Genomic DNA, 12,101 nt, shown 5'->3' on the forward strand with positions numbered 1-12,101 from the left:
GTATTTTCTCAATTCTTTTTGAATCTAGTGGTAGTTACTAATATTACCCTTATTTATAACTAAGGAGGTTGCAATGGTTAAAAAAACTTAGCATAGTCTAAACTCGAATAGTCGAATGGAACCCATCTATCATAAATTTCTATTCAAAAAATCTAGATGGATTTCAGGTTTAGATAAACCGGGAAGAAAAAACGAGGTTATATAATATTACTAGTATTGGACCCGTACTTCGTACGGGAACAAAGTAATTTTAAGGTCAAGTGTAAAAAATAAAACATGACATAGAAAGATAATTAATGTTATTTTGGTTTCGTTTTCAGTTTATATTATCGTACTTCAGAAATGATGTGTGAGTTATGAGGCAAATAAAGTATATATGTAACAATGAAACAGTAAAATAATTTAAAAAATAATAATAATACAGAGATACAATTAGAGTAAAAAAAATCTATTTTGTTATATACAAAAATGAAATAATTAACCTTCCTTCGATCCTAATTGACACGTGCATGATGCAAGGATTAATAACCCACCTGTAAGAAAGAAACATATAGTTAAATGGGTGAGATGAGAGATAGGTTATAGAAATGACAAAGGGAGAGAGTATATGAAGGCCAAAGGTATATCTCTTACTTGTTACAAAAATACGGAATGAGAACACTGTAATGCAAATCTCAATCAAATAATTTACTAAATTAATTACAAAACTTTATAGTCGAAATATAAGTTAGCACTTGGACTCTATTGATCCTGGAAAATCCAGATTTAAATCTTCATAAGTCACATGTCTTACGGAAACATATGAGCTTTGAAATAGGAAACTACACACATTAATATGCTCAAGTATTCTACATGCTCAAATATTCAAGTAAGCATTTGAATAACTAACAAAAGATTAAGATTGGAAGTAGTAAGTACTCTTACTTTCAATCTTTCATCATGTTCCTGTGATGCATCTTGGTAGTTTAGGAAACAAATATATATCCATTACACATTATCTTGTTAGCTTGAACTATATCTCCATGTCACAAAGAAATCAAGCTATGCTTAGATTTTTCTACTTGAATAAGATCTAAACAGAAGATAATAATGTGCTTCTAAATTACACAAGTGTGTAAAAACACACAAATATCATATATTTCTACTACTACCAGATTTCAAAGATTCACAAACCAGAAATTTTTATGAGTAAATAACCATGTGAGATGCCTATCGGCAACACCATCTTCAACCTGAGCATGTAAACCGAAAGAAGAGAATCAATCTGCCATAAAGAGAGAAAATGAATTTGAATAAAGAGTTCTCATATAAACCTGGCAGGCACATGAGACATGAGAAATAGAAGGATAAAAAAAAACTATTTCATAAAGAACACTCAAGTTAGACTGCTCTGAGCAATCCTAAAAGTAATTTGTTTTTCACATATGCTTGAATTCGATCGATCACCCTATCCACAAAATAACTTATTTTAGTAATATTTTTTTTTATTAAAAGGTCTATAATGTAACACGAAATTTAGAACTATAAACACACTAATGTTGATATACCTTTGCATCCACAAGAATTGCCTTAATACTGAGAATAATTCCAGGTTTATCTTTTAGATAAAAATTCTATGTCTTTGATATTATAGCTCTGAGAGAGGAGTATAATTCAGAAGCATCTTCAACCTGAAACAATAGAAATCAGAATTAATATGATTAAAAAAAATAGTAACGGATATGAACAAAAAGCTAAAGGATTTACCTCCCTGACAATTGTAGTTTTAAAGGGATTTGGCTTACTGAATTCAAAAGAGGTTTTAGTGGCTGGTCAAACAGAGATATGGATTTGCGGGTGAATTGGTAATCGAAAATAAAAGTGGTTTTGTGGTGTTTTTTTGTGTTTAGAGAAGATTGAAGAGGATTTATATAGAAGATGAGATTTGTTGTAAACCACCATGAACGTGCATTTGTTAGTGGGAGAAAAATTAGGAATGATTTTCAGTTGTGTTTCTCGTGTAAGAGAGGAAGATGAAAAGGGAGATCAAACTTGTTTTGATGCTTGGCTTTAGGGTTATACATCTTGTGGGCTTGATCCAGATATATTATTTATTTTTGGCAACAATCCAAATATATTATTGTAAATAAAAAACCTATTTATTCCATTTTTTTTCTTGAAGATTTTTATAAACCACGATTGTTTTTTTTTAATTGGATTTTTTTTAAAAAAATTAAAAAGAAAAAAAAAATCTGATGTGGCTTATTCTTATTGGACAGGTGACTTGTGCTTTATAGGATAAAGGATAAAAGAAATAGTTTTTTTTTTCCTTTGTTCTCTCCTTCTCTTTCTCTTCCTTCTCTCGCTCTTTCGCCATACTCTCTCTTTCGAAGCACAAAACAGAGAGTATTTTTTGCTTCTCTCTTTTACTCGAAGCTCTGTTTTTGTTTTCCGTTCTAAAAAACCCCAAAATTTTGTTTTTTGAATTTGATTTTGATTTTGAAAAACCCTAATATAAAATCGTCTTTTGGATTTGCTTCGTTTATGATCTGTTCAAGTAGAGGAACGATCGTAATTGCTACTCTAAACCCATTTCTAAGATTACCCATCAAACAATTTTCCGGATTTCATGTAAACCGGACTCGAATTCGAAATGATCTCTCCATCAATGCGGTGTTTCCCCTTCTTCTTCGCCGACGACGACGACGATGGTGGTTGATGAACAAGTGGCTGTGAGAAGGGATTTGGTATGAGGCGGGTTTTGGAGAATTTGAGCTTAATTAATGATAATGCTGTCGTTTTCTAGGGGTGTTTCCTGGATTCCTATGTCGTTTTCTCAGCTGGTCCTAAGTCCTAACTATTACCTTGGATTCAATCGTGTCTTACTTATATTTTACTTAGATATAAGAGCAATTTAGACTAACTTGGTAAAAATATTTGTTACTCAGAGATGATTTTTAGGATGTGTATCATGTGATTCTACTAACTAAGTTTCTCATTACCAAGTCTTGAGTGTTGTTGTACATTGATCTTCAAGATTTCTGACTATATATCCAGTGTATCTCTACTCTCTTGTTTATAGTCTTCTTCTATTATATCTTGTTTGGCTACGTAGGTCCTAAACCTGATATCTTTTTGTGAGCTTGCTTGTAGGGGACTTGTTGTTCTGCTACATGGTCTGAACAAACACAGATTTGTATTGTGTACCTTTTGAGTTTGATCATGAACTCTACTTCCATATAGGAAACAATTAACGGTGAATTTTATTCAAACTCTCAACAGTGGCAGGTATAGTGATTTCGCAAAGCAGCTAAATGCTATAGGATTCAAGGTCTATGAAATAGATTGGATCGGTAAAACCCCACTTAACCAATTCAAAGTGCTTTTGTTAAGCATTTTTCAGTGTACTGTTTCTTTATTGCGAGACTGAATTAATTTTTGATCTTGCTCAAATAGGTCATGGTGGAAGCGATGGACTTTATGCTTACGTTCCTTCTCTTGATTTTGCTGTCGCTGACTTGGTATGATCTCTTTTTCAGTTTTCAAGACATGCCATTCGCGCTTAACTCGGTGCTTAGACACTAAACTGACTGAAATAAAAATGTTTGCAGAAATCGTTTCTTGAGAAGGTTATTGCAGAAAACCTGGGATTGCCCTGTTTCTGTGTTGGCCATTCAACAGGAGGAGCCATTATTTCAAAGGTTAAAAGATCTTCAAACATGTTCTCACCATATCATTGCTCTTGAAACCATATGCTGATTGTTGACTATATAAATTATTCTCGCAGGCTATGCTATGCTCGAGTTCATGGATTGTGCTAACTTCACCCGCTGTTGGAGTCCAACCATCTCATGCTATCTTCGGCGTAAGCCAAAGCCAAACCTGAAGAACCTCAAGAATCTGAACAATTTTCACAAACTTTTTATTTGAAAATAATAATTTTTCAAAAATAAGAACTATCCTATCCCATTTATACATAAATTCCAAACATGTTTCACCTACTGCAATACAATCAATCTCTTATCTACTTATGAGTACAAAGAGTTACCTTCATGTACTGGATATCCAGCTCCTTGGCTCCTACATGTGCATCCATCTCAAAAAGCTCATAGAATTTACCCATCTGCTTGTCACAAAAGAAGACCATTTATCCGAGAATCTCCCATCAATTAATCAGTTCTAACTAAAGAAGTAATTATTGTTTTACCTTGAAGAATACAACTTTGTCCATATGCTTTGATTTAAACTCCCACCATTGTCTCTGAAATAAGGCCATAAAGTCAAATAATTGAAAGTTGATTAGCTTCACCAAATATCCTGAACCCGATTTACATGTGCTCTTCTTACCTGGCCTCCAGTCAACTTTTTCACAAAATCAGGAGGAAGGTAGAGTGTCCTCGGATCATAATTCTCATCGGTGGGGCGTCTCCTTTTAGCATCTCATCGGTCCCTGTTCACCAGAAATAATTTTCAAGACCAAACACGTTAAAACTTAGCTAAAATAGGAAACATGCAGCATAAAAGTAGTACATCACGAAGTGAAAAAGAAAAATAGAGATGTTCCTGCAAGTAGAAAAAAACATTGCTTAGGAGACGAAGTACCCTTATGTGTATCTAAATAATCTGGAAGTTAACAGAGACATTCTAGATTCTCTAAATTATCTACTCTTAACCACCGTAGCAAATGGCCTCTAAGCTGGAAACAAATTTGTGAAAGACTTACACTCCCACGAAGCGGAATTTCTCAGACTCACGAGCACCAAATCTAGCCAGAGCATCTCCATCCAATATGTTATCGTCCAAACCCTTGACTACCTTTTCAGCTGCATTAAGACACAAAGAATAAACCAACACTGGAATCCATAATAGATAAGAGAATTTTCAGATAGTGAAGAAATTATAAGGTGAATGAAATAGATGAATGAAATTGGAGAAGAGGGCATTATATAGCAATTGAAGTAACACAAAATTGAATGGTAAGTAGTGGGACTACTATTGAAAGAGAAAGCATGACTGATTAGACGGTTTCAGACGTAAACGAGACGATAGCTTTGGAACGGAGGAAACATGAAGAGGCGTGGCGCTTGAGGTTGTACAGCGGCGGACGTTGGAGAAGACAATCGTGCAGAAAGGGTTTGATTTGGAGAACAGAAGAAACGGATAATTAGCTTAGGGGCCTGAGATTTTAATTAAACTGGGCTTGGAAAAGGGATATAGTTACGAAACTGGGCTGTCAAGGAGACTATAGGATATGAAAATGGGCTTAGTAGATTCGTTAAGGCCTTATTATGTGATGCTGAGGTGGCTGCACCATAAGAGAGGAAAGTCTACTTTATATATATAGATAGATAGATAGATAGATAGATGTTTTTTTTTAATAGAAACTCGAATAAGTTTTTCAACTTCAGAAATAGAAAAACTAAAATAAGAAGTCAAAACAATCTCATTGACTTGAATAAGTTTTTGACTTTCCAAAAACTACTACTACTAGTAAATAAGAAGACAAAACGATGTTATTGTTACGTTTTCCCAATTTGATAAGTTTTTTAGCTTAAAATAAAAATAAAAATAAAGAATACGATGCTATTGCGTTTTTTTAATAGAACTTTAATAAGGTCATTTGACTGTAAAAAAACAAACTAAATAGGAAGGCAAAATAATGTTATTGACGTTACGTTTTGCCCATAGGAGTAAGCTTTTTTTTTTTACTTCCAAAAACGCTGTTACGTTTCCGTTCTGCTAGTTTCATTTTAAATTTTGTCTTTCATTTTCAATTTAAGTTTCTTTTAGTTGTATCCCTATTGGTTTAATTAATACAGTGACCAATGAGAAAACATGTAATATATGAAATAAAATCTTAAACAACAGTTACACTGAAATGAAGAGAGTAATAAATTTCTTATACCAAAAATTGCATATAAATATCATACAAAAGAGTCTCACTTCTTCTAATCTTATTCAGAAAACCTCGAGTATTATAATTTACATTTTCTTTACACTATCATTTTGCATAAACTATAGTGTAAATTTGTCGTGACAGTTATCCCCGTCTTAAGCTTCTCTAGAGTGAAGAATGATACGACATTACCACATACAAACTCTTTTATCATTCTTCCCAAAGAGAAGCGTGAGACCGGGGTTGAGATCTGCCATGACAAAACACACTTAATTAGTGTGGCATTTTTGTTGTTTTCTCCGCGATTAAACTATAGCTTAAGCAAATGATTAGTGCAAGGAATATGTTTTAATCTTATAAGATGAGATTTTTCAAGTTCGATCATAGATGCTTCCATCGTATCATCATTGGATACTCAAGACCATTCCACAATCTGGCTTATACCCAAATCACCACAGGTTTGGTTGATCCATGCTCTCACCACCCATGGCCCGAGTGGCTAGATTTGATTGGTATGCTTGTGAAAAAAGGTTACTTTGGAGAAAGCTTGATGATTTCTAAGGAATCGAATCATATTCGTACCGCTTGTCTCAATTTCGCTCGCCATCGTTTCACTCTCGTGAGGTAAATGAGATTTTTAATTTTAATTAATTTTGCACACCAGGTGTTCGACGTATTGCTGAAGTCCTACTTTTGTGTTTTTTCTGTTGTTAAAATACTCTCTTTTAGTTTATATTGGTGAGAATTCACAAAAAGTTTGTAACTTTACAGAGACTTGTCGAAGAAAGATATCAAAGTGATTGTTGGGTGTGGATGTCCTAGCATTGACAGGAAGGTTGTGAACTCGGGAAAGCGTTTAAGAGCTTATGTGGGCATTGATGAAGCAAATGTATGCGTTCCTAATTCTTCTCATTCTCACTTTATGTTGCCTTCCTTCTTTATAGTCAGTAAGAGCTTATAGTCACTTTTGAGGTTTCATTGGAAACTTACTTAACTGAGCTTAAATGTTTACTTTAGTAGGTGTGTGGCTCTTGCAACTTGAGAGGGAAATGTGAAAGGGCGTACGCACAAGCACGAGAAGATGAAGGTGCTCGAACTATTGATGTCATGCGTATACTGCTAACTCACGGGCTTGATTCCATTTCTCCTACTGTGGAGAACCGTGCCTGTCAAACCAAACTTGTTGAAGATTCTGTGAGGAAGTTGCTGAGAGAAAGTGTAGCGTATAGCTTAAAAGATGTTGAATCTGTTGAGATTGAGACAGCTCAAGATGAGCTCCAGCCAAATGAGAGAGACCCACAAAAAAGGCCAGGAGATTGGCATTGTACAGAGTAAGTAATATTGCTGCATTTATCGATAAATTTACGATTTTTGATTTCATGTATATTAATCGTTAAACTGTCTTTTGTTGTGAACCATTCCTATCTGATAGGTGCAAGTTTTTAAATTTTGCGAAAAACATAAGATGCTTGCGATGTGATGTTTTTTCTGAGGAAAGGCTGAAACAGTTGAGGGAAGAACAGAAAGATCATCTCCCACTGAAGAAAGGAGACTGGATATGCCAAACGTGAGGACATCTTTCACAGTTTTATCAATCTGTCTAATGTGATTAACAACCATGTGAACCCGTTTACAATTTTTAGTTTTGTATGTTTACTTCCACAGATGCAATTTCCTGAACTTTTCAAAGAACACAAGATGCTTAAGGTGCAAAGATAAGCCTACAATGCGTCAGATCAATCCAGGAGAGTGGGAATGCGAGTCGTGAGTCATCCTTCCTAAACCTTAAAGCTAAAGGGTGTTTAAAGTCTAATAACATGTAAAACCATTTAAATTGATATTGTCATCAGGTGCAATTACATAAATTTTAGAAGGAACTCAATATGTTTGAAGTGTGATCACAAGAGACAAAAGGTTCCAAGTGTCACTCCGGATTCAAAGACAGTTGCTGATCGTCACACTCACAGCGGAGTTTCAAAGTCATGGAGTTTTGTAGAAGAAGATAGTGAAGAACACTGCAATGGAGAAAAAGAAGAAGAGGGAGATGGCTTCATGGGGTTCCCAGTGGAAGGAGGGAGAAGTAATGTTTCAAGGAGTGCAGAAAAGAGAGAGCAATGGAAGTTGGAGATGATGACACAGAAGGTTAGAAGCAATGGGACTGAAGCGAAACATGATACAAAGAAGGAAACAGAATCAAGATATTATGATCAGAAAAGAAGAAAAGAACTTCTTGGTAACATTACTGATGATGATGGAGAGATGGATGATTGGTTTGTTTTAAAAGAAGATAGGTCGATGACTTAAGCTATTATCTAGTTAGATTTGAAACCACACTCTTTGGTTTCTCCACAGCTTTTTTTCTCTAGTTTGTAATTCACATTTGCTTCCAACTTTTTTCTTTTAACTGATTACTGTTCTCTGTTTTTTTAGTTTTCGTCCTGAAAACTCAAAGTAGAGTTAGTTTGTTGGAAATTTCAACTAGAAAGTGCAAAAGTCAAAACAGAGCAAGAACCACTGAACCACCACCACAGCACCACTACTACACATATACTTCTCGCTGTTATGGTTAGTTGCTATTTCCTCTAATTCAATAATGGGGATAATTAATATTTTGTTGAATTCACACGCGTCGCACGTAGACACAATTCTGATTTAATAAATTTGGGTATTAATAATTGGAGCGTGCAGTAACATTATTTTACTGATGATTCTATAAATATTCTTTGAAGTTTTAATAATTTTTGGAGTTAATATAATTAATTTTTTTTTTTTAAATAGACTATAGTTGGATGGAGGTGGTGGAGAAAAAGTGAGGGGTTGCAAAATAACTACCGTGCGACTACGCGCACTTGACCAACTCTCTCTCTCTCTCTCTCTCTCTCTCTCCTTTTCTTGTTTTCTTTCTTCTATTAGATAGACTCTCTCTCTCTCTTTCTCTGTTCTTCATTTCTCGAACCAAATCCTCCTCTTTTAGATACTTGTTCTGTAATAATCTCAAGCCAAATGGGTTCAGAGGAAGAGAAGGTCGTTGGTAAGTCTTTTAAAAATCCAATTTCGTTTTTTTAGGTTTTATTAAAAGTGTTGACCTTTTGTTTTCTTTTGTTAATTTTGTTGTTACTTCCCTATGTTAATGATTTCGATTATACAGATTACGGAAGTCCCGATTTTTATTACTTTGTGTGCAGTACCGAGAAACTTTAGATTATTGGAAGAGCTTGAAAGAGGTGAGAAAGGGATTGGAGATGGGACTGTGAGCTATGGAATGGATGATGCTGATGATATTTTGATGCAATCTTGGACTGGTACCATTATTGGTCCTCATAATGTACCCCCCTTTCTCTCTCTAATCTCTCTTCTTCCTTATCATAACACAACTTGTGGTGGTTTAGATTGAATTGAATATAACAATAAAGTTTCAATTTTTCTGATGCTAAAAACAAAGAAAAATGTTGTTATAACCTTAAAAGATGCTATTTTTGATGCTAGATAAACTTTCAAGTTGAGCTACTTTGTTTGTCACTATATGATTCTTATGCTGAGATCTTAGCCTTATGTAGCATTTTTAACCATTTTTGGGGGAATGAGGAGAGAAACAAATAGGGAAACAATGAAGATTAGTATATATTTGGTTTACACTTTTGGTATCTAAGAAGTGAGATTGATTAGTTTTTGTTATCAGACTATTAGTATATTTGGTTTTACACTTTTGGTATCTGTGAAGTGAGATTGATGTTTTGGTATCAGACTGCGTATGAAGGAAAGATCTTTCAGCTGAAGCTATTCTGTGGGAAGGACTATCCTGAAACTCCACCTACTGTGAGGTTTCAGACTCGGATTAACATGGCTTGTGTCAACCCTGATAATGGAGTGGTAAGCTCTAACAAAACAACAACTTTATAGTGCTAAGGGGATTCTTGTTTTTTGTACTATGATTTTTCAGCTGCATGCATATTTTTAACTAGCTGGCTTAAACCGAACGTTCAGGTTGAACCGAGTCATTTCCCTATGCTTGCTAACTGGAGAAGAGAATACACAATGGAGGATTTACTGATTCAGCTTAAAAAAGAAATGATGTCATCGCACAACCGCAAGTTAGCTCAACCCGTGGAAGGTAACATTTCCTTTTCTTTAATGGGGGAAATTATAGTGTTGCTTCTTGTTTTGAAACATTTTTGGTTTTGCTCTGAGCAAAGAGCCCCCGTTCTGTATCTTTTCTAATCCAAACCAAACGTCTCATCAGGTCACGAGGAAGGGAGGACAGACCCAAAAGGACTAGTGGTGAAATGTTGTGTGATGTGAAGGGAGGTAATGAGGAATTTGTAAGAATTAAAAAGAGACAACAATGTATATAAACAGCAATTAACGCTTTGAGATGGTCCTGCTACAGAACCTTTTCTTCCACAGGCCTAATCCTACCCATTTGATTATGTATTATTATGTTATGTTTGAGAATATATCCACCAAAACAGGTGCCCTTTTATAAATAAACCTTCCCCCACTCTCCTTCACTTGTTTTGTTCTTTTACTTTTGTGTCTGGTTAAAGATCTCATCAAAAGAAGAGCCTTTGCATATAATTGATAAAGCAAAAGCTTGAGGTAGGCAAAGGAATTAACTTTTTTCATATTGACAGATTGATGAAAAATGTCTGTTGAAGTCATGTAATCGTAGACGCGTGCTACTACTCTTTGGTATCTTGCAGAGCAAACTTTAAGCAGTGTAGTATGTGAATATGCAATGAGATAATGATTCAAAAGTATCTTCGCTTTGATTGGTAGTAGAAATTTGAAGTGGTTAGAGTTTGAACTAGCTCTTGAGATGGACGGTTTAAATAAAAAGTTATATCAAATGAGGCTACCAAACCGTCCTATATAATACTCGACCACCTCTTTATTACCGCCAACTTAAACCGATTCTACAAACTGTAACTGTTAGTCATTTGTTGAGGTCATGTTAGGAGATTAAAGCTGTTAATTCACTCAAGAAGGCAAGACCAATATTTATAGTCATGCCCTTCATGATTCATAGGGGTTTTAAAAAAAAAAAAAAAAAAGATTCCAAACAAACTTTATAAATTATTAAGTTTGAGGATATATTTTGAGCTTGTCAAGTACAATTTTTTTTCTATGTTGTGGATTAGATTGTCTTTTAAAAGGTTTGAATCCCATCCTTTCTGGTGTATATATGTTACTTAATTATGGTGTTGTGATTTTTGTTTTGAAGAATAATATATAGTGTAATGATTAAAATTTGGAAATGTTCCGAGGGAATGTTGTGGTAATGTGTAGAAGCAATGACCTATACCAAATGTGAATGTGAAGAAGAGGAATTTGTATAGCGTTCTCAATTTCTCATCATCAGCCTTTGGAAAAGATGGACGAGAGATGATAATAAAAGCATAAGGAATCTGTTGCACTCATCTTTACGCAATGAACCTTTTTGTTACTTCACTCTTTCAAATGCGTGTGAATATTAATACCGTTACTTAAAGTTCTAACCATCTTTAAAAACATTACTTGTTTAGACTAGTTTCTATTCAAATCAAGCCTTAGTTATAAACACTTTTAAACCCCCGTAATAATTTTGATAATGTACTTTGACAAAATAAGTAATTGTTTAGTCGTTCACATATACGCATTACTATAAGAAGAAAAGGTGAAAACTTTCATATGTACGCGCATTACTAGAAGAAGAAGATTGAAACTTGGAAGAAATCAAATTAGTTATGTATACATGTTTTGTCGCTAAAGGATTATCACAAATTAAAAGAAAACATCTTGAAATTGTAATCCAGTATTTTGTTATATGTTTACTTTGTCTTTGAACATTTATGTGAAATTGTAAACTTTCATTGTTACATGCACAACACTATACATTGATACCCAAATTAAATCTGGTACACCTATGGATTATGACCCTTGAACTTTTAATTCTTTTAAAGACCACTACAAATTTTGCATAATTATGTAGATATAATTTAATACAATTTTCTAGTACATATTTTTAAAGCTAATAGGACTGTGTAAGCCTTACACTGTAAGGCGCCACAATATTCTTCTTTAATTCTCAACACCATTTCACTGGATTAACCATCAGCTGATATACCTAGACCAAAATTGTAGTTCAATGGTTGTAATTAGTATCGTACACATCTCACCAGTCAGAATTCAAATTGGCGCAATAAGTGTTACTGAAAAAGAAAAGAAAAATCAACCAGTCGAACCAACA

General features: G+C 34.3%; 2 protein-coding genes and 2 long non-coding RNA genes across 9 annotated transcripts; 3 read left to right on the forward strand and 1 right to left on the reverse strand.

Moving 5' to 3' along the window:
- Window positions 2,297-4,010, forward strand: LOC104712617. 3 transcript variants are annotated; one of them, XR_755543.2, is made up of 4 exons: window positions 2,297-3,332; window positions 3,436-3,500; window positions 3,591-3,680; window positions 3,767-4,010. It is a non-coding gene; the product is annotated as an uncharacterized LOC104712617 (long non-coding RNA). The 3 variants fall into 3 exon arrangements; XR_755542.2 differs by having other exon boundaries at window positions 2,297-2,726; window positions 3,262-3,332; window positions 3,591-4,010; XR_755541.2 differs by having other exon boundaries at window positions 3,591-4,010.
- Window positions 3,567-5,127, reverse strand: LOC104712616. 4 transcript variants are annotated; one of them, XR_755539.2, is made up of 6 exons: window positions 4,973-5,127; window positions 4,703-4,802; window positions 4,327-4,429; window positions 4,187-4,240; window positions 4,028-4,102; window positions 3,567-3,861 (listed from the first exon to the last, which is right to left on the reverse strand). It is a non-coding gene; the product is annotated as an uncharacterized LOC104712616 (long non-coding RNA). The 4 variants fall into 4 exon arrangements; XR_755540.2 differs by having other exon boundaries at window positions 3,567-3,879; XR_755537.2 differs by having other exon boundaries at window positions 4,703-5,127.
- LOC104712618 (zinc finger protein VAR3, chloroplastic-like) lies at window positions 5,955-8,347 on the forward strand. The gene is made up of 6 exons (XM_010429547.2): window positions 5,955-6,499; window positions 6,647-6,764; window positions 6,896-7,206; window positions 7,308-7,442; window positions 7,541-7,639; window positions 7,726-8,347. The coding sequence occupies exons 1-6, from the start codon at window positions 6,237-6,239 to the stop codon at window positions 8,177-8,179; spliced, it is 1,380 nt and encodes a 459-aa protein (XP_010427849.1). The 5' UTR covers window positions 5,955-6,236; the 3' UTR covers window positions 8,180-8,347.
- Window positions 8,687-10,383, forward strand: LOC104712619 (ubiquitin-conjugating enzyme E2 variant 1B). Its single transcript, XM_010429548.2, has 5 exons — window positions 8,687-8,906; window positions 9,061-9,200; window positions 9,620-9,745; window positions 9,860-9,986; window positions 10,116-10,383. Exons 1-5 carry the CDS (start codon window positions 8,879-8,881, stop codon window positions 10,172-10,174), a joined length of 480 nt encoding a protein of 159 aa, XP_010427850.1. The 5' UTR covers window positions 8,687-8,878; the 3' UTR covers window positions 10,175-10,383.

Source organism: Camelina sativa, chromosome 9 (assembly GCF_000633955.1).
Source record: "Camelina sativa cultivar DH55 chromosome 9, Cs, whole genome shotgun sequence".
NCBI lineage: Eukaryota > Viridiplantae > Streptophyta > Magnoliopsida > Brassicales > Brassicaceae > Camelina > Camelina sativa.

Coding starts and splice junctions, on each gene's coding strand:
- LOC104712618 (XM_010429547.2), top strand. CDS start 6,237: ATGAGATTTTTCAAGTTCGATCATAGATGCTTCCATCGTATCATCATT. Junction 6,765..6,895: donor TGGGCATTGATGAAGCAAAT/GTATGCGTTCCT, acceptor TTACTTTAGTAG/GTGTGTGGCTCTTGCAACTT. Junction 7,443..7,540: donor GGAGACTGGATATGCCAAAC/GTGAGGACATCT, acceptor TTACTTCCACAG/ATGCAATTTCCTGAACTTTT.
- LOC104712619 (XM_010429548.2), top strand. CDS start 8,879: ATGGGTTCAGAGGAAGAGAAGGTCGTTG. Junction 8,907..9,060: donor AGAGGAAGAGAAGGTCGTTG/GTAAGTCTTTTA, acceptor CTTTGTGTGCAG/TACCGAGAAACTTTAGATTA. Junction 9,987..10,115: donor GTTAGCTCAACCCGTGGAAG/GTAACATTTCCT, acceptor ACGTCTCATCAG/GTCACGAGGAAGGGAGGACA.